The sequence below is a fragment of the Coregonus lavaretus genome, assembly GCF_964263955.1.
Source record: "Coregonus lavaretus genome assembly, chromosome: 11".
Lineage (NCBI taxonomy): Eukaryota > Metazoa > Chordata > Actinopteri > Salmoniformes > Salmonidae > Coregonus > Coregonus lavaretus.
Genome location: NC_139998.1, coordinates 25,798,729 through 25,825,063, shown reverse-complemented (window position 1 = coordinate 25,825,063; position 26,335 = coordinate 25,798,729). Strand labels below are relative to the sequence as shown.

General features: G+C 42.8%; 3 protein-coding genes across 3 annotated transcripts; all 3 read right to left on the bottom strand.

The window, feature by feature from the left end:
- Window positions 1–4,579: 4,579 nt before the first annotated feature.
- rabl2 (RAB, member of RAS oncogene family-like 2) lies at window positions 4,580–8,407 on the bottom strand. The gene is made up of 8 exons (XM_084171221.1): window positions 7,782–8,407; window positions 7,624–7,653; window positions 7,251–7,330; window positions 6,982–7,061; window positions 6,778–6,889; window positions 6,594–6,691; window positions 6,392–6,475; window positions 4,580–5,710 (listed from the first exon to the last, which is right to left on the bottom strand). Exons 1-8 carry the CDS (start codon window positions 7,886–7,888, stop codon window positions 5,627–5,629), a joined length of 675 nt encoding a protein of 224 aa, XP_084027347.1. The 5' UTR covers window positions 7,889–8,407; the 3' UTR covers window positions 4,580–5,626.
- Window positions 8,408–11,997: 3,590 nt separating this feature from the next.
- On the bottom strand, window positions 11,998–13,612 carry LOC311136844 (ciliary microtubule associated protein 1B-like; the record flags this gene model as incomplete). The annotated part of the gene is made up of 6 exons (XM_084171136.1): window positions 11,998–12,115; window positions 12,269–12,409; window positions 12,556–12,677; window positions 12,927–13,028; window positions 13,168–13,371; window positions 13,501–13,612. 6 exons carry the CDS (start codon window positions 13,610–13,612, stop codon window positions 12,026–12,028), a joined length of 771 nt encoding a protein of 256 aa, XP_084027262.1. The 3' UTR covers window positions 11,998–12,025.
- Window positions 13,613–14,326: 714 nt separating this feature from the next.
- LOC311136982 (ciliary microtubule associated protein 1A-like) lies at window positions 14,327–16,235 on the bottom strand (the record flags this gene model as incomplete). Its single annotated transcript, XM_084171315.1, has 3 exons — window positions 16,108–16,235; window positions 15,821–15,961; window positions 14,327–14,458 (listed from the first exon to the last, which is right to left on the bottom strand). The coding sequence occupies exons 1-3, from the start codon at window positions 16,213–16,215 to the stop codon at window positions 14,327–14,329; spliced, it is 381 nt and encodes a 126-aa protein (XP_084027441.1). The 5' UTR covers window positions 16,216–16,235.
- Window positions 16,236–26,335: the final 10,100 nt, after the last annotated feature.

The window sequence follows — 26,335 nt, the reverse complement described above, 5'->3', positions numbered from 1 at the left end:
GTCAGACTTGATTTTCCTTTATGAAAAATGTATCAACCCCTACAAAAATGTCCATGAATTATAATCCACATAATAATTCACATTTCCTGTTGCTGCAGGATTATTTTCCTGCTGTAGCAAACTGGCTCAAATTAAGATCTTACATCTGTATATACACACATGAACATTCACCTAGTCAAACAAATAACACGCTTAGATTCACACACACGGACACAGTCGTCATCAAAACTAAGACCGGTAGCATCATTACTTACATCTGAGACCATGGTTTGGGATATAGAACGGGATGTCTTAAGAAATCAACAATTGTAACGTGAGTAGCTTCTCTCAACAGTCAGAGACAGTGAGTGTCATCCATACACACAACAACACAGTAGTAGATCAATACTCTCTCGGAGAACAACAATGGTGCGTTTAGGAGGGAGCAACATTCTGAATACCGCAGATAGAACTGTCATGAACGTCTTATAAAGAACAAACATGATTCCCTATTATACAAGTTTATTATTGCCATTTGTAGGTAAAGAATATGTAGTATATGTTTCGCAACACTGAAGCATGTCTGTTCTCTATAATACATTTCTATCTACATTGTTGTTTAACGTTGGACTCCCCTGAACGTGACCCAGGTGGGCACTACTACCACTAAAACCTTAACTAGTCAACAGCAGCACTGAAACCTTTATGCTCAGTTAAGATCCTTGGCATGGAGCCGCGCACCAGTCCAATCTATCTCTGTGAAACTTTCCTTTGTATCCGTTTAGCAGGTGGTAAATTCAATGTCGTGTCAAGGTTGTAGGGATAACGCTCACTGTCTCACATTGGACCTCACAGACGATCTCAATCCTGATTCTGGTGACATAGGTGGTGTCCTAAATGACATCCTTATCTCCATAGTGCCCTACATTTTACATTTTGGGACACTATATAGAGAAAATGATATCATTTGGGCTCCTACCATACCGTCTGACTCATTTAGGCGTTTGTGTGGGGTTGATTATTGGTTTGTGTTTATTTGTTATGTTCTATTACCCCCACCCCCCCATAATATAGGGGTGGATTTTGTAGCTCTTGGATTAAGACGTTTAGAATTTTTTCTATTCACTCACCTACCGGTAATCTGAATTTCAGAGTGAACAAGAAAAGGAGAACCTAAAAATATTCAAACCTCTAAAAATGACGTACACCCTGTAAATATGAACAAAATACAAATATTAGCTTTTTTTATTAATCAAAAGCAATGTATATATGATAGTTTTCATATACATTTTTGAAAATCAAAAAAATAATATATATATATATGAATGTTTGGCATATATGCATAGTTAATCACCTAGGAAAAAAGGTGTGATCAGATTTTATTATTTCTATGAACTCTGAACTAGGAGATGATTTGCACAAAACACGGTGCTAGCATTACAGCCACCAATCGTTACAGCGCATGCAGGTTGTGAAGGGAGGAACACCCTGACTCTCTGTACACTCTCCCCTCTCCTCTGTGTGGTGCGTGTATGTATGTGTGTGTGCTAGTTCAAACCCTCGAAATTAGTCCGCTGTAGCCTTAATACCATCAGAGATTCCTGGCAGTGACTGTGTCTCACACACACAAACACACTCTCACGTGGTGCACACACACATTTGCATACACAGAGACACAGACTGAACTCCATATTCATTATAGGACCCTTTGATATCTATTCATTGATGAGAGAGAGAGAGAGAGAGAGAGAGAGAGAGAGAGAGAGAGAGAGAGAGAGAGAGAGAGAGAGAGAGAGAGAGAGAGAGAGAGAGAGAGAGAGAGAGAGAGACAGAGACAGAGACAGAGACAGAGAGAGAGAGAGAGAGAGAGAGAGAGAGAGAGAGAGAGAGAGAGAGAGAGATCAAAACAATACTGGGTGCTGAGAGCGAGAACATCAGATACAGCTGAATCTTTTTTTACATTCTGTCTGTTCCCGTATAGGCCCTGTCTGTGTGTGGGAGACTCTGTCTGCATTGGGCAGGGTTTGGGCTCTGGCTTCAATAGGAGACATAGACACAGACAATTACAGTGTTACCATCTGCCCTACAACACCTCCCTGTGACTCTCCTCATGACCAGGTGCACTGGCACTCTCTGCTCCGCGTTTCATCCTGTTACACACTCTTTGTTCCTTTTTCCATTTTCAGACTTTGAGAGTTTTTTAGGGTATGCTGTGAAGAGGTGATTTTGAAGAGGACCGACAAAAAAAGAAACAAAGAAGGAAAAACGTGCCAAAAAATAACTAAAAACTTTCAATGGTGTATTTTTCTTAATAGGACTACCTTAGATTCGAAGTTGTTGAGCTGTTACTCAGTAATATGGTGCCATCTCCTGGGAATCTTGAGAAATACAGACATTCATTTAGCTTCTCCACTGTCTGGACACAACCTTTTTGGAGTGGAACTCCAGTCGTTTTTATGTTTTGTAAAGGAATATATATATATATATATATATATATATATATATATATATATATATATATATATATAACCTGAAAAATGACTGGTATTTTATGAGCTTTGCATTATTAACATTTCTATTTCTATTTTGAGACAAGGTATCAAAGTATTGCTTGGTTTAAATGTGATGAAGGTTGTTGTATGGCTTGTCTAACTGATGCTGAGAGATGCTGACATGGGTTTCAACACACAGCACATATGTACACACATACTGTACACACGCACACGCCGGCATACACATGTGCTCACACACACAGTGCAGTTTGGACTCCAGTTGCTTTCCTGGTTAGAAAACACGTCAGTAACAGAGAACCTAGTTGGACCCCTTAGTAGGTTTACCACAGGTAGCCTATACAGATGCAAACCCATGCTGCGGGACACAGAAAGGTGAGGTAGACACTTCATTCACACCAATGAGTTTCTCTGTACGGTCGACTTCCTCTTCTTTTCTAATCAACAAAGCACAATCTACACGGTGAGAGGGTATCTGGTAGACCCACCACTGGATCCAATGATCTTATCGTCATTCAAAGGGTTTTTCTTCATTGTTGACTTTCTCCTTGTTTGCACTGTGAAGTTTAACATGGTGGATCTATCACAGGCTATGTCTGGGCCTTGCCTGGCCAATCTAAACATCCCCTCATCTTGATCCCCAGGCATCCCGGCTCTTTATCTTCCTCAAAGACACTGAACTCCACACAGAACTGTAGCCTGGCTGAAACTAATGATGAACACTGGATTAATGACAACCTCAGTAGATTAATATTATTCAGTAGTTTAGCATTGTTGGATTAATCCTGACAGCATATACAGTATGTTTCAAATGTGGTAGGAGGTGAAACTGTGAAAGGTCAGATTGCTAGCTAACTAGAATAAAATAGTAGCGTTCACTTTGGTGCTATAGATGTACAGATTTTTGCCAGACAGTGTTACTGTGACTATTGGTAACGCCAGTATTTTAAGATACAGTTCTGTGTAATCTCAGATACAGGAAGGGCAATTGTTTTTGCTGTTGAAATTAAAATAGCCTCATCAATTAGTCTGTAGAGAGGGAGATATAGGCTACCTGCTTCTAACTAGCATCTGAGGGTGAAGATGGGGAGAAACCATGTCTACTCCCAAACACACCATGCTGAAAGAGGTCAGGGCAGAAGCGGGTAAACAGACTGGAATAGAAGACAGAACAGTGGCCAATGGCCATTGAGTAGATTTCTGGAAAAAAACAATCATGGAAAACACAACAAATATTATGGTCAGTCCCACCATTGACAAGATCAGTTGAACCCTTTTCACCCAGAGGCATGGTTCTCTTATCATCCATAAGGGAACAGATAGGGAAGGGAGGCAGGGTAGTGAGGCCGAGGCAGGTCCACAGCTGTGATAGCTCCACCACAGAGATCTATGTTTGTTATATTATGTAATAAATTTATAATTAAAAACATGAATCCTGTGTATCAGCTCCTCATTGGTCTCGCTGCTGAGATCTACTTTGGCCAAAGCTTTAGCTGTGCCAACTGCCATGTCAGTTGTGACCGGAGTTATTCCCCTGGAAAACTCAAGAGGCCCTCTGGTGGAGAATTGCTGCCTTGTGGCTCTGTAGTTTAACAGTAGTCAGTGAAGAATAAAAAAAATTAATTCCAAATCATTTATAACCTGGGTTAAAACCCTGAGTGAAGCACACCGGCAACAGACATAGTATGTAATGAAATTGGCCTTTTTTTATCACAGTTCATAGGATACAATGGGATATCATACAGATAAAAAAAAAGTGTTTTCCATAGAGAACATTAAGGGCTCTATTCAATCCATATCGCAGGAGTTCAGAGTGATTTAAATGTGAAGGCAATGTTACATTTCTATTGTGCAATCTAACACTTCACTGATATAGATAGAAAACAGTCCTTGAGTTCTATTACACATAGATCATGAACCTCTTAGAAGTGGTCATTCATTGTAGTTCTGTACTTCCGCAACACTTCCAGTTGACTAACATCATATATATGTATATCTAACTTGTACATACGTAAAAATGTATGCGCACATGACTGTAAGTCGCTTTGGATAAAAGCGTCTGCTAAATGGCATTTTTTTTTTTTTTTTTTACATTGATCGATAACTGCACTGGAATGAATTATTGGTGAAATTGATGCAGCCTTGCCATGTCAGGTGACAAGTATTGAGGATTTAAACCACACTGAAATAATATCTAACAGTCGCTAATGCCATCGCATGGTTACAAGGTACATTCATTGTTTAAAATACATAATAATATAAATAATAATATGCCATTTAGCAGACGCTTTTATCCAAAGCGACTTACAGTCATGCGTGCATACATTTTTGTGTATGGGTGGTCCCGGGGATTGAACCCACTACCTTTGCGTTACAAGCGCCGTGCTCTACCAGCTGAGCTACAGAGGACCACAAGACAATACATGAAAGACATGACATAAAAGCTCTGGCTTTACACTGTAGCACTTAAGAGCAACAATAGCAGCCTTTACATACATGTACCCCACTATCACCTTAAATTGTACAAATCCCCATAAACGTGTGGTAAAAGCTTCAGAGAGCAAAAGCTGATGACAAAATCACAAGTAGCAAAGACTTCACGTTCACAGTTTCACTTTGCTCTCCAAAAATAGCAGGAATAGGAATGATAGCCCCACATTTTAAAACGCTTCAAATTCTAGATCACCTCAAATAAATAGCCTGCTTCACACACTTTGGCACACGTTCCCCCTGCCTGACAACATCTATCCTACAGTATGTTTGTTCTCACATCAATAGATTTCCCCAGCTCTCACAGGTCACTACTATTATATGGGTCAAGGGTTAGCATTTCCGTAGCATCAGTCCCACAGAAGCATGGCTCTCCCATGGCATAAAATACACACGAGGAGAATGTAAGGATAACATGTCCACAAAGTGAGAATAACATGAATATAACATATCCACAACATCAGTCACTCAGGAGCAAGGCTCTCCCATGGTAGAGATGTAGAATGTCGACATTATCTGGATAACATATCCACAGTGTCCATAGCTGCATTGTAGTCAGAATCAGAGCTCTTGTGTTCACAACGTCAGTATAAAGTAAAGATAACGTGTCAATAATGTGAGGATAATGTATCCACATCAACATCCAGTCAGACAGACTCAGGGCTCTCTGGTTTCAGTCCCTCCTCAGCCGTCTGTAACGACTCCTCCTTGTTCTGCTCCAGCTCAAAGTTCTGCAAGTCAGAGATGAACAAAAAAAACATAATAATAAATGTATTTTATATCGCGCTTTTCATACAGAATCTCAAAGTCGCTAAAAAAAAAAGTTATACAAAATAATAATTCAGGGAGCTGGCTGTCGATGGGAGATGGTCTTCCACAGATAGATTATGATGATGCAGTTCAGAAAAGGAGTAGCTTTAGTGCACTTAAGTCATTTAGGGCACTATTCAATCTGAATGAAGCGTTAGATTGTTCGCTAGAAATGTAATCTTCAGCGCTACGGATTGAATAGAGACCTTAGACTCTAAAATGGACCTCAGTAAGATGTGTATTACACATCATCTGCAGGCTGCTGCTTTTTGCCCACCACCACCACCACACCCCACCCCACCCCACGCCTGCTTTTGGTTCTGCTCCCTACCCCTAGCTTGGCTATGATCAAATTAATTACCTGAGCACTTCCTTGGGCAGGGAGCACCCTGCAGATCAGAGCCTAAACGCTAAGACCAAATGTATTATCGTTCACATTTTCTGTTCAATGAAATGTGATGTGCACCGAATACATTAATTCTAATTACAGTGCCAGAGCAACTGTCAGTCAAACAGCTGCAGGTAACTCTGGAGAGTGAAACAAAGGAAATAAGAGGGCATATATTATCAGAGTGCTTTTATCCAGAGAGAGAAATATGTACCTCTAGCTCCCGCATCACTTCATCCATGAAGTCACTAGTGTTCTGCTTGTAAGACATCGCCATCTTGATCGTTTCTTTAAACATCTAGGATACATTTTTAGAACACAGAATTTCCCCCCCCCTTTTTTTGTTATGCATGGGAATACAGTATACAGACAGAGTATGGTGTGTAATTAAGGAGGTCAGTGTTGTCCATCCTCACCTTGACCACATTGGTCCCATCAGCAGCAGATACAAAGTACAAAGGAAGTCCCTGCTTCTTGGCAAAGTTAAAGTTCCTCTGGGTCACCTTCATATCAGCTGCAAACAACAGAAACAACCGAGTAAAAAATAAAGTGGGAAGGGAATAGAAGATGTGAAGAATAAGCCTGTCTGGCTGGTCTCACCATCTATCTTGTTAGCCACCACCACACAGGGGATCTCAGGCCTGTACTCTCTCAGCTCTGTGTACCAGTTGGTCAGGTTCTTATAGGTGATCTTCCTCTGCACGTCAAACACCTGACAAACCCAGGTACAGTCAATGATACAGGCTATGACATAAGTGCAAGCCTTGTAGTAGTATTGTCTTAGAAGCTAGCATGAAGTCTTACCATGATACAGGCGTGAGCCTTGTGGTAGTACGAGGGATGCATGCTCTGGAACCGCTCCTGTCCAGCCGTATCCCAGAAGTCTTTGGGGCAGACATAAGCACAAACACAGCTGAAGGCAACCAAACAGATAGCATGGCAACCAGATAACAGAACAGCAGGATTATGGTTCACAGCAATAACAGATCAGTTTATTTAAAACCAGCTGACTATTTTAACAACTCATCAGTTTAAACCAGAGATTTTGATAAGGAAACAATTCATAAACATACCTACTAATACAGCCTTTCTGTCAATGGTGGTAGTGTATTTGTAGAGCGTCAGGGCATAGGTTGACAGCTGCTGGGGGCGACTGGAGAACAAGTTAAGGAATATAATAAACTCTGTCAACTATCTGTACCGTAGCTACAGCATATGGTAACATTGCTGGTCAAAAGGCATGTCGGCACGCTGGATGACTGACCAGTTACAAGCTAAATCGGTCACTGCATGAAGAATTGAGAAGGCATTGGGTTTCTCTCCATTTACTACTATCAACATTAGGCAACACTTACTTAGCTACATTAACCCAAAATACTGATAAATGTATTCTGTAATCATGTGACACTCAACCCAATTGCAGAATGAATAGATGAGAAAGGATACTATCCGTCAATCAGGAACCTCTCCATCAACCTGAAAGACAACAAGAGGCCGTTAGGGAGCATGCCAGCTATCTCCTGGGTCACAAAAAGTAAGCACTATCATCTTTGAGGTGAATTTGCTGTGACAAGAGATAGCTGGCATGCTCCCTAACTCCGTACTTCGATTTGCCCACTGCACTGTCCCCAAGGCAGATGATTTTGACTTGCTCATCTGCATCATATTTATCTTGGTCCAGTTCAGGAATGCCACTGGCGTCGCCTGCCATCCTTACTTCAGGATGGCGAAATCAGCTGCGTCGCAAAGCGGCTTAGTTAGCTAGCTACCTGGTTAGAAGTTAACTTTAGCTAGGAACAAGATGACTAACTGCACTTAGTCTGTGATTACACTGTGACTAACGCTAGCTAGCTTCTGAGTTAGCTAAATTAAACCGCTTAACGTTACCTAGACACACCTTTGCATGTAACTGTTACGTTATGACCCGAATCCATTTGAAGTCATATGTCCAAGCTAACGTATTAGCTAGCGAAACTGGTGTGTTTTCAACTCGTTGGTTATCTAACTAGCTAACGTTAGATTACGTTTAGCTAATGTAGGCTTACATCCAGTCAGGAGCATTTGATATGTCTGGCTAGCTATATCTAACAACCTTATTTAGCTGTCAATAGTCTAGCAAAATAAGTAGCAAAACGTTAACGTAGCTATCGATGGAAAAACATTGTAGCTAGTTAGCTAGCATCTTCATGCTCTTGTAGCAACTGCTTCCATAGAGAATTTCTGTTTCTATGCAACGCAGACGCTACAAGCCCCCCCTTTTTTTAAACGAGGCTGTTCCTATTATTGCCTGAAAATATATATTCTTCTTCTTCGGTGGGGTTTATCGGCGGTTGGCATCCAACGTTATAGTGCATTACCGCCACCTATTGTACTGGAGTGTGGGCCAGAGACAGGAAGAAACGAAATCCTACCTAGATGACAAAATATTTGAGACTATATCTAATGACGTTCTACTCAATATCCTCTTTAAACTAATTTCCTGTATCCCCTTCTCCCTAGATCTCATCCTCTCTCTTTCCCTCTGATACTGCCCACACTGTAGCAATACATGCTCCACGGTCTCTGTTTCCTTACAATAATCACACTTTCCTGTTGGATGCTTTCCTATCACATTTAAGGTCTTATTCAACTGGCTGTGTCCCACCCTTAATCTTGTAAAAATAGCCTCCTCTCTTCTGTCCCTTCCTGCCGTCCTCCCCTCCCCGACTTTCCTCTGTACTTGAAATAAATGCATTCCCTTATTATCTATATTCCACTGCTCCTGCCATCTCTGCACCATCACTGTATATATCAGTATTTTTGCCTCTGCCTTGCTCATTGAAACTTCAACATCAACATCTCCACTACTAAGTGCTTGTTTAGACGGTTCATCTACTGCCTCGTTCCCCTCCACCCCCACATGGGCTGGGACCCAAGTACATCTTATCTGAAAACCCATCTGTTTAATCCTGCCATGGTTTTGTAGCACCTCATAAAGCAGGTATTGTCTGCTATGTGAGCTAAAGGACTGGAGACCCATTAACACTGCACATGAATCAGAGTAAATAACTACTCTGTCTTGTTTGACTTCCTCCACCCACTGCAAGGCCAACAGTATGGCCATCAGCTCTGCCGTGTATACAGCCAGATGACCTGTAATACGTTTCCTGACTTCCACCCCACATTCCTGCACTACAAATGCTGACCCAGTACGTCCTGTCCTTGGATCTTTTGAACCATCTGTGTAAATGGCCACACAATCCTGATACACAGTTTCCAGACGTCTCTTAAAGAAATCAGCTGGATCAACACCCTCCCTATATTTCTGTAGTCTCTCCAACACTTCTAGATCAACTACTGGAGGCGGGAGTAGCCATGGTGGATTTACAAGAATAACTACTGTTGAACTAAACTCCCTTCCATACAGTCCCATCTCTTTTGCCTGGGTATTACCCACCCAAAGCTTGTGTTCTGTCTTCGCTCATGTTCCCAGCATGCCTGTACAAACCCTTTCGCAGGATGAGACACCCCATGTAAAAATATATCTTGGTCGCCAACGTTCTTATTATACCTCATTATACCGCAGCGTTGTTGAATACTAGTTTATGATTGGCTAAATTCTGTTGCGAAACGTTGCTTAAACAGAAGCAAAAAAGTGGAAGGACTAGTCATTGGGGATCTCAAATCAAATCAAATTTCATTTGTTACATGTGCCGAATACAACAGGTGTAGTAGACCTTACAGTGAAATGCTTACTTACAAGCCCTTAACCAACAATGCATTTTTAATGCAAATAGTCTGGGTAGCCATTTATTAGATGTTTAGGAGTCTTATGGCTTGGGGGTAGAAGCTGTTTAGAAGCCTCTTGGACATAGACTTGGCGCTCCGGTACCGCTTGCCGTGCGGTAGCAGAGAGAACAGTCTATGACTAGGGTGGCTGGAGTCTTTGACATTTTTAGGGCCTTCCTCTGACACCGCCTGGTATAGAGGTCCTGGATGGCAGGAAGCTTGGCCCCAGTGATGTACTGGGCCGTACGCACTACCCTCTGTAGTGCCTTGCGGTCGGAGGCTGAGCAGTTGTCATACCAGGCAGTGATGCAACCAGTCTGAATGCTCTCGATGGTGCAGCTGTAGAACCTTTTGAGGATCTGAGGACCCATGCCAAATCTTTTCAGTCTCCTTAGGGGGAATAGGTTTTGTTGTGCCCTCTTCACGACTGTCTTGGTGTGTTTGGACCATATTAGTTTGTTGGTGATGTGGACACCAAGGAACTTGAAGCTCTCAACCTGCTCCACTACAGCCCGTTGATGAGAATGGGGGTGTGCTCGGTCCTCTTCTTTTTCCTGTAGTCCACAATCATCTCCTTTTTCTTGATCACGTTGAGGGAGAGGTTGTTGTCCTTGCACCACACAGCCAGGTCTCTGACCTCCTCCCTATAGGCTGTCTCGTCGTTGTTGGTGATCAGGCCTACCACTGTTGTGTCATCTGCAAACTTAATGATGGGGTTGGAGTCGTGCCTGGCCATGCAGTCATGAGTGAACAGGGAGTACAGGAGGGGACTGACCACGCCCCCGTGTTGAGGATCAGCGTGGCGGATGTGAAGTTACCTACCCTTACTACCTGGGGGCGGCCCATCAGGAAGTCCAGAATCCAGTTGCAGAGGGAGGTGTTTAGTCCCAGGGTCCTTAGCTTAGTGATGAGCTTTGAGGGCACTATGGTGTTGAACGCTGAGCTGAAGTCAATAAATAGCATTCTCACATAGGTGTTCCTTTTGTCCAGGTGTGAAAGGGCAGTGTGGAGCGCAATAGAGATTGCATCATCTGTGGATCTGTTGGGGCGGTATGCAAATTGGAGTGGGTCTAGGGTTTCTGGGATAATGATGTTGATATGAGCCATGACCAGCCTTTCAAAGCACTCCATGGCTACAGACATGAGTGCTACGGGTCGGTAGTCATTTAGGCAGGTTACCTTAGTGTTCTTGGGCACAGGGACTATGGTGGTCTGCTTGAAACATGTTGGTATTACAGACTCAGATAGGGAGAGGTTGAAAATGTCAGTGAAGACACTTGCCAGTTGGTCAGCGCATGCTTGGAGTACACGTCCTGGTAATCCGTCTGGCCCTGCGGCCTTGTGAATGTTGACCTGTTTAAAGGTCTTACTCACATCGGCTACGGAGAGCGTAGATCTTTGGATCTACCTGAATTTGTCCAATAGAAACTCTAGTTTTAGTTGCAAAACTTCTGTTTTGGACTAATGATTGTATCCATGTTTTCTTTTTCCATGAGTGAAAAAAGTACATTCATTGTCATTGTTGAAAATGTCTTTATTGATTGATTACCACGTTTTGACAAGTTTGGCAATGTCATATCATACCTGGGCTACCTATTGAGATGTGCCTTTTGTTAAGTAAATCAGGTGTTCAATGAGGTGAAAAGGAGACTGGAATAGGATTTTAAGGGTTTCACAAAATATGAAGGTAGGCCACAGGTGAAGTAGTGTTTGTGCAGTAGGACTAATCCTTTTTTTCACAGAAATATTCATAACATTCAAGCATGCTGGATAGCCTATGTATTCTTCTCAGTTATTCAAATAAAATGTGTGATAAACCATTGTGTTTATTAATATAAAAAATAACTAACTTTTTCATCTCATCATCAACAAGGATATGTGATTGTCAGGTTAGCTTGTCAGCATCATTTTACTCAATGCAGCATAGGCCCTACATAACAATAACGCACAAGTAACTGCTTTCTTCAGTGCAGAGCATTTTGATACTGCTTTATTTATTGCTGGGTTAAGGGGGTAGAGGAAATGGAAGGAGAAATGGGAAGGAGGAGAAGAAGGAAGGGAGGAGAGGGAAGGGCTCCTATTACACCACGTCCACGATGAGTGGAGCGATGAACTCGGAATGACGAATTCCGAAAGAGAAGCTAGGAGGTTTGATCCTGGTGAAGGTCACCTACCAACGGAAGACAGGCAGTTAGGGCACTACCCATGCAACAGTGGGTAGAAAAACACTTTGTAGAAGATATTTTCATATTTTTTCTTTTAAGATGTTAATCATTGCACAACAGTAATATTAGAGTGATATGGTGATGATGAGGTGACTTGCCTGTTCAGGGTGGTGAGCTCCGGGGCCTGGTTTCATGGTGGTGTCTCCAGGCATGCTGTTGCGTCCTGTCATGCTGTAGTGGGGGGGCTTGTGTTTGTAGGTGCAGGGGTCCACCACTCTGTATGTCCCTGGACCAGGGGTCTGATGGACAGATGGAAACACAGGGAAGAAGTCTGAGGGAAGAAACAATTAACAATAGGCCTACTAATGCAAACTGTTCATCTTCCATAAAGAGGACAGGTGAGATGTCCATTTGGAAGAGTCTGTGTTTGACATGTCAGATCTACCTTCTGCAGGTCCTCGTGGAAGCTGCCTATCTTGCTGCGTCCTCGGAGGGAGAAGTTAGGGGCGGAGGTTTTGTTGACGGTGGCAGGCCCCAGCACAGAGGGCAGCATGTAAGCAGCAGGGCCTGAGAGAAAGCACACAAACAATCACATTCCGTAAGTACACCAACATTCTATTCCACATTTCTATACACCATCATTTTATTCCACAGTTCTATCCCATTCTGTCAGTCTTCATCGAACATGCTATCACTGAACATTCTTATCACTGAACATTCTATCGATCACATTCTAAAACTCTACAGCCAGCATTCTAATCTACGTCTCTTAAAGCCACAGTGTTGGACTGTTATCATTATTGAAGAGGATGTTACCTGGGGTCTGGTCGTTGCGGAAGCCTTTGCTCCTGGCAGACAGGGAGTAGGCAGGGGCAGAGTAATATGCAGACTGCCCTGACCTCTCAGGGGAGTAGCGGCCTGAAACACCAAACAGACAGTAAGAACACAGTCTCATATTATATGTGTTGAGTCTGTATGTGTTGTAGTTTCTGAGAGACGGTGTGTGAGTTTTGAGCATGCTTGTGTGTGTGAACTTGCAAGTGTGTGTGTTACTGACCAGGTCCAGGGGTTTGGAACAGCTGGGGGTCTTTGGGGCGGCTGTAGAGGGAGTATGAAGGGGTCCCGTCACGCCCAATCCTGGTGATGTTGGAGGGAACCAAGTACCCCGGCCCGGGGGAGCAGTCTGAGCTGAACTTGTGGTGGCGCGTCCCAAAACTGAACGCTGGCCCTTTCAGCATTCTGGGGTCATGGTAGTTCAGACCTGAAGGAGAGGTGAAGATGATTGCCCATGTCAGTTTATACCCCAAAATAAAACCAATCAACCAACTAATCAATAGGTAACAACCAATCAACCAATGAATCAATCAGTCAATCACTAAGTTAGTTGTACCAGTGGCTCCAGGCAGGGCATACTTGGGTCCAGGGCTGCTGTAGAGAGCAGCGATGGGGCCACGGGGCTTATGGGGCCTCCAGGAGCCAACCCAAACATCAATGCCTGACATGATTAGTCTGGGGAGGAGAGAAGACAGAGGTTAGAATCTATTAACCAGTTTAGATTCCCATCCTCAATAGTCATTTCCATCAAAACATTCTAAAAACTATTTTTAGGATAGCTGTAAGCAGATTGCCAATCATTCTGGTAATTGGCAACCTTGTTAGTGCTGGTGTGTCAGTGCTCGTGTCTGGAGCTCCTTTGTCTGTTTGGTTGGTGTTCGAAACTAACTTTGGCGCAATAGTGACGTGCACGTCACTATTATGTAATATAATAATGTCATGCGCTCAACTGGCGCGCTAAAGTTTCTTAGCAACTGTGCACTGAAGGCAGGTGAGAAATGGCTGTGTGTGACTGTTACTTGCTTTACTCAATAAAATAGGTCGATTATTTTAACTGTTATACATTATTTTAAAAAATCATAATACTGTCTATGGGTCCCTGCTGCCTCAACCGATTTCATCTTAATCTAGATTCTCTCTCGAAAATAAAAAGTTCACGTCGCAGCATTCTAGTAGTGACGAAAGTATTGAACGAGCCTACCACCATATAGCCTACTAACGTTACTGTAGTCAATATAGGAGACGGTCGATCAAAAAAGTTATTCCACACCAACCATGACCGCGCGTCTGGTCTGGCTGTATTATCATTTCCAAGCTTATCTAAATGGACATCCGTCGGCAAGATAAACATTGATCGACCTTATCTACAATCTGTATTGTAGTTAGTTGTATTCTTGGCACTGGGCGCGTCGCCCTAGGACACAGCACGTGGATTGGACCAACCTGGGTCCCTGATTGTTTATGACTTTGGTTGTCCTCAAACTCACTACGACGACGTTACCATGGAGACGCAACTTTGACAGGCAGGTCAGATTTATATCACAATGTGGCAAAAAAACAAACATGTTGTTAATAATTTACCAAAATGAAGAACACAATTATTCATGTTGTTTTTGTTATGCAATGCAGTCAGAACTTGTTAAAAAATATGCTGTGTCTGTCTAGATCTGTCTGTGTTTTGACAGCTGGATAAACCAGCAGACATTAAACCTACCAATTGACCCCCAATATTACGGAAACTCGGCTTTTTCAAAATTATAGATATTTGCAGCCGGCCGCGACCGGGAGACCCATGGGGCGGCGCACAATTGGCCCAGCGTCGTCCAGGGTAGGGGAGGGTTTGGCCGGCAGGGATGTTCTTGTCCCATCGCGCACTAGCGACTCCTGTGGCGGGCCGGGCGCAGTGCACGCTGACTCGGTCGCCAGGTTTATGGCGTTTCCTCTGACACATTGGTGCGGCTGGCTTCCGGGTTAAGCGGGCACTGTGTCAAGAAGCAGTGCGGCACGGTTGGGTGGTGTTTCGGAGGACGCACGACTCTCGACTCTCGACCTTCGCCTCTCCGGTGTCCGTACGGGAGTTGCAGCGATGGGACAAAATACAAAAATATATAATAATATAGATATTTGATGGAAGAGTCAGAATAATTCCTTAAATAACCACAAGGTGGTGGCATTGCTCAGCTCTGTCAATTGACACCCAATTCACTCAAACAGGCTACGTAGGCAGCCTCTGTACTACTGGGTGTACACAATGTTTACATTGTATTTTAAGGACAGATGTGATTTCACATAAATGTTCAATTACAATGTTCTCAAGAGAAACAGCTTGCATGGTGTGTTCATTTTAACATCTCATCTGCACTTGACTGAAAATGTGCCTGTGCCTTGAGTGTTCAGAATACATCAAAGTCAACTAATCTAACAGTGGTTTTGGCATTAGTTAAACATTTGACATCCAGACCTTTATAATGTGACAAGTACATAAATATGTCTAGGCCTGATTGAGACAATAATAAACCTGTTTACTGTCGCCTCTCGATCAAACTCACTTTAATGCGCCTCATTTCTATGGGGTTTAGGATCTGAGTAGCAGGCTGACGGCTTTTAAAATGATGATTAATGAAAAACTTAAACAAAACCTTTGTGGAAAATTAAGGATCAGGAGGTTAAATATAATCAAATAAAATTTATCAGCATTCAGATTATTGAGTATGGTAGGTCACCTTCCAATGGAAGACAGGCAGTTAGGGCACTACCCATGCAACAGTGGGTAGAAAAACACTTTGTAGAAGATATTTTCATATTTTTTCTTTTAAGATGTTAATCATTGCACAACAGTAATATAAGAGTGATATGGGGATGATGAGGTGACTTGCCTGTTCAGGGTGGTGAGCTCCGGGGCCTGGTTTCATGGTGGTGTCTCCAGGCATGCTGTTGCGTCCTGTCATGCTGTAGTGGGGGGGCTTGTGTTTGTAGGTGCAGGGGTCCACCACTCTGTATGTCCCTGGACCAGGGGTCTGATGGACAGATGGAAACACAGGGAAGAAGTCTGAGGGAAGAAACAATTAACAATAGGCCTACTAATGCAAACTGTTCATCTTCCATAAAGAGGACAGGTGAGATGTCCATTTGGAAGAGTCTGTGTTTGACATGTCAGATCTACCTTCTGCAGGTCCTCGTGGAAGCTGCCTATCTTGCTGCGTCCTCGGAGGGAGAAGTTAGGGGCGGAGGTTTTGTTGACGGTGGCAGGCCCCAGCACAGAGGGCAGCATGTAAGCAGCAGGGCCTGAGAGAAAGCACACAAACAATCACATTCCGTAAGTACACCAACATTCTATTCCACATTTCTATACACCATCATTTTATTCCACAGTTCTATCCCATTCTGTCAGTCTTCATCGAACATGCTATCACTGAACATTCTTATCACTGAACATTCTATCGATCACATGTATGGCCAAAACGCAGTTATGTTCTTTGGAAATGTTCTCTCCAGCACTCACTTTTGAGTGATTTTATGCCTTATTTCTCTTGCATGGTTGTCAATTTACACAGTTCCTGGATAAAGGTGTCAATGTCACTCTAGAGAGCACTAATGGAAAGTGGTAAAGAGAAAGAGGGAGATATATAGCTAGAAAGACATACGTAAAATGACGAAGAGAGAGAGAAACTACTCAAAGTAGCCCCGAAAAAGCCAGCTCTTTAATAGTGGTGCATTAAATAATTGAACCCCCCCCCCCCCCCCCCCCCCAGTAGTGAAATATGATTGGCTATACAGACACTGGCTCCAGACCCCTTCATGGCATGAATATCTACATCACTTGTGGTTTGGTGCTCATCTCTCTGAATTGACCAGCTAAGCACAGATTCCAATCTCTCAAGTCCCTACATAGTTTTGGATTATTGATGCTTGAGTCTGATGCTAAACCGTGATAAGCTTTGAGACGTAGTCAATAAAGGTTAGAGCCTGTGACCGGGTGTTCTATTAAACAGCCTTCCATGCCTGTCCAACCTCTCACTCTAAAGACATCTGAGTCTCTCTGTCTGAATCCCATTACTCTGTCTAATTAAAAACTTCAACCCGTAGCGCTGCCCTCCAGGGCCAATAGTCCCAGGACCTCTGAACTGGCCCCTGCCGTAGCACGCTGCTTTCATTAGATTAAACACAATAATGAGAAAATCTTTTGTCTTTGCATATAATTAAGGCTCAGATGAAGGACGTGTTGATCGATGGCATGGAGTGACAGGTTCGTAAATATGTTAGAGCTGCCGATGAGGTCCTGCCAGGGATCAATAGAAAATGTCCAGCTCAGATTGGAGTGCAGGGATAGGCTGTCGTCACAGCAACGGGACGTTGTCAATACTAACAACCAGTTACATCTCTCATACTGCAGACATGGATGGAGTCCTCTATCTGAGGGTGTGTGTGTGGGGGGGTCCACTCTACAGAGAGAGAGGCTCTGTGAGTGTGTGTGTCCAGTGGTTACTAATCGTAACCCTTATTCAACAAATCAAGATCTACATTAGAAATCACTTAGATTGTTCGCCTGTTTTAGTTCCGGGCTGGAATAAAAGCCAGCACACCCTGCAGCTCTCCAGGACCAGGGTTGGTGATCACTGTTTTAAAAATATATTTTTCCTTCCCGTCACTGGAGGGCAGTGTTGTCCTATATGAAAGTGAGGCTCATTCTACGCTGACAGTGTGAGACTGCGGAACACATTAGAATCGTGTGTTGCTTGTTGGACTGTGCTTAAATTAAGGAGTAATGTTTCACTATAACCAAAATATGAATCAATTATAATATTTTACATCAAAAGTGAATCGGTTTGATTTTATGAACAAGGTGCTCCTGTGTGACTCAGTTGGTAGAGCATGGCACTTGCAATGTCAGGGTTGTTGGGGGGGGGGGGGGTAGAAGGATTACTTTATCCTATCCCAGGTATTCCTTAAAGAGGTGGGGTTTCAAATGTCTCCGGAAGGTGGTGAGTGACTCCGCTGTCCTGGCGTCGTGAGGGAGCTTGTTACACCATTGGGGTGCCAACTACTTCTGCTTTAGTTTGAGTTTTCTACATTGTGTATTACTTTAACATGCAAGTACAAGCTATCCAAAAAACGGATTGTTGTTTTGTTTTTACCCAAGTTGTTGTTGTTTTTCTTCAAAATGTTAATGTGTAGTGTATTTGTAATTGAGACAACATGAGAAGACGAGAGATATTCCTAGGTATTGCCATGGTATTGGCTGTGTATGTTTGAGGAGATTGGAGAGAATGTCAACATGGTACACAGGCCAGTATTGACAACACTTCACTCCTCTCTCATACACAGACACAAAGCCACTGTCACATGACTGAGGTATTGGCAATTTGTCTGATTGCACCATACGGTGGGACCAGTGGCGGCTCCTGAAAAAATTCTCAGGAGGGGCAATTTTTCTGATGATTTAGGTGACCTACACACATTTAAAAAAAGATATGTCCAGCAACAACATGAAGACAGGGGCAGCATATAAGTCAATACCAGAAGCATTTATTGACTGATCTCAAAAGTGTTGGCTTACCAGGGTTGGTGGAGCCCTCAGTTTCATCTTTGCCTCGCAAAGCTAACTCAAACACTCCGCAAAACTTCACACACTGGATTAGCCGGCTGAGGATGTGGCGGTTCTTGCTAATGTCGTAGTAAATATATTTGTTATAGTGAATATGGAATATGATATGTTGAGTAAAATGTTGTGCTAAGATCTATTTAGGTCAGGAGCTGGTTATAAGTTCTGTTCCTATCCAATAACAATGGACAAAAGGGTCCTATCTTGTCAGCAGGTGGCCAAGGACAACACCCACGCCATAGGCCTCTCAGTTCTTCCAACTCACGAGTTCTTGCTCTGAGGACACACACACACACAAACACACACACACACACACATCATCACTGTTAAACACACACACACACATCATCACTGTTAAACACACACACACACACACACACACAAAAATCCCCTCTCTTAGGCTGAACATTTGAAGACAGAGAACCCGACTCAGAGCCAATGCAACAGTGACAGTAGCCTGCAGGGGACCTCGCCCAACTCATCAGGACCAATCAGAAGATCAGAACTACTAGATTGAACCTACTTCATTTATTGCATAAAATGTCTGCACACAATGTTTCGGGGCTCTCTTCAGATAATAATAATAATAATAATAATAATAATAATAATAATATGCCATTTAGCAGACGCTTTTATCCAAAGCGACTTACAGTCATGCGTGCATACATTTTTGTGTATGGGTGGTCCCGGGGATCGAACCCACTACCTTGGCGTTACAAGCACCATGCTCTACCAGCTGAGCTACAGAAAGTGGATACTCATGGATGCGCATTGCAATTGTAAAATGTCAACACAATTGGAGACACCACGTCATTTTTGGAGACATGTTATTGACAGTAAACTATTGTAGATGCGACTGCTAACTAACTAAAACATTTTAGCTGGCTAGCTAATCATCTTAGCTAAATGTGGGGCAAACAATTCAGTTATTTACCGTTAATTTGAGGGATTGGGGTGAAAGAAATCGAGTTACATAGTGATACTTTACGATATACTGTATTGACAATATCGCAATATTTTAGCGCTAGTTGGCTGTACCTGCACCAAAACACCATTATTGTTCCTTCATAGCTTGTTCTCAATCTTTTCACATTGGGAGCCAATTTGTTTTCAGCACTTTTATTTCCATGACTGATCAAAACTCGTTCTCATGGCTTTCTGATCCCTCTGCAACAGACATATGGTGCGCAATAAAATCACAGTATCGAATCGCAATACGTATAGAATCATGAGACTCGCAATGCTGATGCATATATCTTATCGTGAGGTTCCTGGCAATTCCCAGCCCAAGTTCATTTTTAAGAGTTTGACGAACGGGTCCGTGAACGCGATTCCAGATATATTTACCTCTGAATAAACTGCCTTTATTACACCATATCCACATCCAGTAAACTTGTGATTATCAACACTAACCTCATCGTTGTGGCGGCGGACAGCTAGCCTGTATCCCTCGTCATCCAGTTGAGTGAGTGGCAATGTCTTTTTTCGTTCGTACCAATTTTTGGAAAATCCTCGGGTGTAGGACTTTCCGCCTTTAGTAGAAACCTGTTGAATTATTAAATTTGGTCTGGGAGGTCCTAATTGTTTCGTTGCCAATTTATCTTCATTTGTTCGCCGACAAAAAGGAACTTCTTTCAAACAATCCACTCTTTTCTCAGTTACGTTCATGGTTACGTAACGTATGACGAAAGCGCGTAAGTGCAAGCCCACAGACACCCATTGAGATTGTATTGAAGGCTCTGAAATTTGAAAAAAATAGATTTTACATGGGAGTCTATGACAGAAGTTCTGGGCGATTTTCAATCTGACTGAAATCGCCCAAAAAGGGGGTGGAGCCATTTGAAGCACGACTTTAGCCTGATTCGACATTTAGTGGCAGTGTGGCACTGTGGCAGATCAGACGTATAGATTACAACACTGATAACTACTGTTGCCGTGATATAATTGATTAGAAAAAAAATCCCTTCCTTTTCCCGTTTGGCAGTGCGTCGCCCATATCGCCCTATTGAACAGGCCGTCCCTGGGTGGGACTCTTGCTTCCAGATTAAACACAGACAGACAGACGGACGGACCACTTTGAATGTAATCAATACATTAAACAATTAACTGGAAACGGCAAAAAAATGTGCTGTCAGTGTGCTTGGAAACAGAAAGATACATTGTATTATTTTATTTATTTGACAGTGTTAGCCTCTACCCACTCATCTGTGATGACTAATGCTAGTCAATTACAGTGCTGGTGATTCCTACAGTGTTCTCAAGTACTGTTAGAGCTGCCATAGTAAAACAGTTCAGCGCCTCTATGTCCCCCTGTCTCACACACACACACACACACACACACACACACACACACTCTTAACCTGCATTACCAACTACAGCCAAACTGTCACTGCTCATAATTGGGTCTCACTGTCGGGACAGAAATCAGCCTCACTGTTCAGACTAAAACTGAAACATCCCTCACTCATCCCTCATCTCGCCCCGCCCCCTGGTGAGTTTGGTGTATGTGTGTGTGTGTCTGTGTGTGAGTTTGAGTGTGTGTGACAGTGGTAGCCTGGGGGCCTGGTTGCTGTTGACAGGTAAGAGGGTTTCTGATTTGAGGAGAGCCGTCACCCAGTCGACTGCAGCTGCCTCCTCAAGTGACACCTCCCTGTTACCGGGGGGATTAGGGGTGTGTTTGTGTGTGTGTGTGTAGAAGTTCTCAAGACAGAGAAAGTTTCCCTGATGAGGTGACAGGTCCTCACACTGTACAGCCAACCAAAGGGTACAGAAGAGGAGGGAGGAGAAGAGGTAGAGGGGAGAGAGGAGGAGAGAGAGGATGCTCCCTGGTCACCAATTTAGTCCCAGCTATGGCATCCTGCAGCACGCACGCACGCACGCACGCACGCACGCACGCACGCACGCACGCACGCGCACACACACACACACACACACACACACACACACACACACACACACACACACACACACACACACACACACACACACACACACACACACACACAATACCAATACAAGCCAACCAATATACAATATGAGCCAACCCCCATCCCATGAGCAGCTGAGCATGTCACGGCAGCATGCGGTCGTTGAGTTTGCATATCTCTAGATGTGTGTGTATTTGTGTCCATCCATCCATCACCCATGCACCCGCAAGTGAGTCTGTCCAGTGTGAGTGCTGTGTATATCACCGCTCTACCTTATCTAATTTCATTAATGTGATCTCCTGTCCATCCCCCTGACGTCTTCACTGCCATTATTTGTGGTTCCCTTCAAATAAAGTCCAGGCTGTAAATTGTGGTCTGTGGAAATTGAGATATAAACGCCACCCTGCATTACAGTCTAATATTCTGCCATTTAATTAACTGAAAGCTACACTGACATTTATTGGATTGCAAGTTACTTGTTAATGGCAATACATTGAGAAACAAAACAAATATCATTGCTTATTTTACATCAATAATTTGTGGGTCTTTAGCAAATGGTTATTCATTATAGCCCTATGGAGACTGTCTCGTTTTGGGGAGGGAAAGTGAATGAAGAATTAAAAGATTTAAGTGGCTAGTGTCTGTTTCTCTGCGTCTACAGAAAAAAGGTTCCTCGGCTGTCCCCATAGTAGAACCCTTTTTGGTTACAGGTAGAAATAACCGTTTTGGTTTCCATGTAGAACCCTAGAACCTAGAACCAAAAGGGTTCAATCTGGAACCAAAAGCAGTTCTTCAAAGTGTTCTCCCATGGGGACAGCTGGAAACCATTTTAGGTTTTCAATTCAAAGGGACTTTATTGGCATGGGAAACAATGTTTACATTGCCAAAGCAAGTGAAATAAAGAATAACAAATTAACAGTTAACATTAAACACACAAAAGTTTCAACAGAGAAAGACGTTTGAAATGTTATATTAATATTAACTACTGTATGTACAGTGTTGTTACAATGTGCAAATAGTAGAAGTACAAATGGCAAGGGAAAATAAATAATCAGATAAATATAGGTTTCATTTACTTGAGTTTCTGCTCCACTAGTTGCCCTTTTCTTATTGCAGCAGGTCACAAATGATGCTGCGATGATTGCAAACTGCTGTATTAATGTATATTTATGTATATATGTATGGGGCGGTAGGTAGCTTAGTGGTTAAGAGCGTTGGGCCAATAACTGAAAGGTCGCTGGTTTGAAGCCACAAGCCAACTACAGTGGGGAAAAAAAGTATTTAGTCAGCCACCAATTGTGCAAGTTCTCCCACTTAAAAAGATGAGAGGCCTGTAATTTTCATCATAGGTACACGTCAACTATGACAGACAAATTGAGGGAAAAAAATCCAGAAAATCACATTGTAGGATTTGTAATGAATTTATTTGCAAATTATGGTGGAAAATAAGTATTTGGTCACCTACAAACAAGCAAGATTTCTGGCTCTCACAGACCTGTAACTTCTTCTTTAAGAGGCTCCTCTGTCCTCCACTCGTTACCTGTATTAATGGCACCTGTTTGAACTTGTTATCAGTATAAAAGACACCTGTCCACAACCTCAAACAGTCACACTCCAAACTCCACTATGGCCAAGACCAAAGAGCTGTCAAAGGACACCAGAAACAAAATTGTAGACCTGCACCAGGCTGGGAAGACTGAATCTGCAATAGGTAAGCAGCTTGGTTTGAAGAAATCAACTGTGGGAGCAATTATTAGGAAATGGAAGACATACAAAACCACTGATAATCTCCCTCGATCTGGGGCTCCACGCAAGATCTCACCCCGTGTGGTCAAAATGATCACAAGAACGGTGAGCAAAAATCCCAGAACCACACGGGGGGACCTAGTGAATGACCTGCAGAGAGCTGGGACCAAAGTAACAAAGCCTACCATCAGTAACACACTACGCCGCCAGGGACTCAAATCCTGTAGTGCAAGACGTGTCCCCCTGCTTAAGCCAGTACATGTCCAGGCCCGTCTGAAGTTTGATAGAGTGCATTTGGATGATCCAGAAGAGGAATGGGAGAATGTCATATGGTCAGATGAAACCAAAATATAACTTTTTGGTAAAAACTCAACTCGTCGTGTTTGGAGGACAAAGAATGCTGAGTTGCATCCAAAGAACACCATACCTACTGTGAAGCATGGGGTGGAAACATCATGCTTTGGGGCTGTTTTTCTGCAAAGGGACCAGGACGACTGATCCGTGTAAAGGAAAGAATGAATGGGGCCATGTATCGTGAGATTTTGAGTGAAAACCTCCTTCCATCAGCAAGGGCATTGAAGATGAAACGTGGCTGGGTCTTTCAGCATGACAATGATCATGGATTGGTCTAGCCAATCCATGGGAGTGGCTTCGTAAGAAGCATTTCAAGGTCCTGGAGTGGCCTAGCCAGTCTCCAGATCTCAACCCCATAGAAAATCTTTGGAGGTAGTTGAAAGTCTGTGTGGCCCAGCGACAGCCCCAAAACATCACTGCTCTAGAGGAGATCTGCATGGAGGAATGGGCCAAAATACCAGCAACAGTGTGTGAAAACCTTGTGAAGACTTACAGAAAACGTTTGACCTGTGTCATTGCCAACAAAGGGTATATAACAAAGTATTGAGAGACTTTTGTTATTGACCAAATACTTATTTTCCACCATAATTTGCAAATAAATTCATTAAAAATCCTACAATGTGATTTTCTGGATTTTTCTTTCTCATTTTGTCTGTCATAGTTGACGTGTACCTATGATGAAAATTACAGGCCTCTCTCATATTTTTAAGTGGGAGAACTTGCACAATTGGTGGCTGACTAAATTCTTTTTTTCCCCACTGTAGGTGAAACATCTGTCGATGTGCCCTTTAGGAAGGCACTTAACCCTAATTGCTCGTGTAAGTCGCTCTGGATAAGAACATCTGCTAAATTACAAAAATGTAAATGTACAATGCATTCGAAAAGTATTCAGACCCCTTGACTTTCTCCACATTTTGTTACGTTACAGCCTTATTCTAAAATTGATTACATGGTTTTTTTCCCTCATCAATCTACACCCAATAACTCATAATGACAATGCAAAAACAGGTTTCTATAAATGTTTGCAAATTTATTAAAAATAAAAAACTGGAAGCACTGTGTTTCCGGATGCGCTGTATATCACCTAACAGATACGGAAGCTTATCGATATTTGTTTTCAAATCCTTTTTGGGTCCTTGTAATCTGAGGGAAATATGTGTATCTTATATCGTCGTACATTTGGAAGGAGGTTAGAAAGTGCAGCTCAGTTTCCACCTAATTTTGTGGGCAGTGGGCCTGGCGGCCTCTCTCAATAGCAAGGCTATGCTCACTGAGTCTGTACATTGTACAGTTTTTCCTCTGTTTCTTTCTACAGCTAGTCTGCCACCATGTACTGTCTGTTTAGGTCCAAATAGCATTGAAGTTTATCTTGAGATTTTATATTATGTTTTCCAAATAGGTAATATAATTTTATTTTTGTTTGGTTATAATTAGTTTGGGCCAGATTGTCCGAGTGCTGTCCTGAGGCTTTGTTGGGTTGGTAGTGGTTAATGAACTTAGCCTCAGGACTAGCTTAATGAGGGGACTTTTCTCTATGTTCATCTCTTGCCATTTCAGGGCTTTGTAGTGGTATGAGTAAGGGTTGTTTGTTTTTAGGTGGTTATTGAATTTGATGTCTACTTTTTGGATATTAATTAGTAATTGATATTGGCCTAATTCTGCCCTGCATGTATTATTTGGGGCTTTCCTCTGTACTCTAAGAATGCTTTTGCAGAATTCTGCATGCAGGATTTCAATTGGACGTTTGTCCCACTATTTTCTTTGTTATATTGAATATTTAAAACAAACAATCTACTTGCAGTGAAGCCGCTCAACATCTACATTAGTCATCTAACAGACTCCCATCCAGAGCGACCCACAGAAGCAACCAGGGTCTCCCATAAGGTAAAAAACGGGGACCCGAACCAGCGACCCATCAGCCACCGGCCCAAGCTCCCAACTGCCAGACCACCAGCCCTCCAAGACACCCCCCCCCATTTTTTAAATCTTGATTGACCCCACACTTCAATTTTAGATTTGAATATTTTGAGCCAGGTTATAATTGGTATGTAAATTTGAATGTGTCTTTTGATAGTGTAAAAAACCCTTCTTGTTTTCTCTTTCAGTTCATTGACAGCCCAGATATGAATCGACTTTAGTGTGTTCTATGTTTATTTGGTTTGTGTGTCTATTTCTCTCTCTGTCTTTTTCTGTCTCTGTTTCTGTCTCTCTCTCTGTTTCTCTCATTTTTTTCTCATGAAGTGGGTCCTAACCCAGTGTGTGTGTGTGCGTGTGCGTGTACGTGTACGTGTGCGTGTGCGTGTGTGTGTGAGAGAGAGTTTTTAATCCCCCTTATGAGTCTAAAGTGGTGAGGTGGTCCACCTCTGGTCCCTCTATAGGACATGACAACAACACAGAGAATGCATTAGACCAATCCATCATCAGCGATACACTGTTAGGGTCTATTACTGTAGATATAACCTTCAGCTCTGGGCTAAGGTTAATATACAGGGAGTGTTGAGTCAGAGCAGAGAGACCTCTTCTTCCTGTATGTTTATGTGGAGTTATGAGAAGGTTGCTGTGAGGTAAGGCATTTGCTGTGTCATGTATTTGGGTTGAAACTGTGTTGGACTTGAGTTCTTTCCATTGGCTCTGATATGGCTATGGTATTTTCAAGACTACAGAAAGACCATTCCGCAGTGTGTTCCTGTTTCTGTCTCTTTGAACCCACAGTTTAAAGCAGTTCTTTCTCTCCCAGTCCTCAGTGCTCCTCTGTCTTCTCT

Bases quoted from the DNA above. Each gene is read 5' to 3' on its own strand.
- rabl2 (XM_084171221.1), bottom strand. From the start codon at position 7,888: ATGGCAGGCGACGCCAGTGGCATTCCTGAACTGGACCAAGATAAATAT. The intron at 6,692-6,777 runs GTGAGACCAGCC...TGTTGTTTGCAG, and splicing joins GGTGGCTAACAAGATAGATG to CTGATATGAAGGTGACCCAG. The intron at 5,711-6,391 runs GTACATATTTCT...TCTGACTTGCAG, and splicing joins AAGTGATGCGGGAGCTAGAG to AACTTTGAGCTGGAGCAGAA.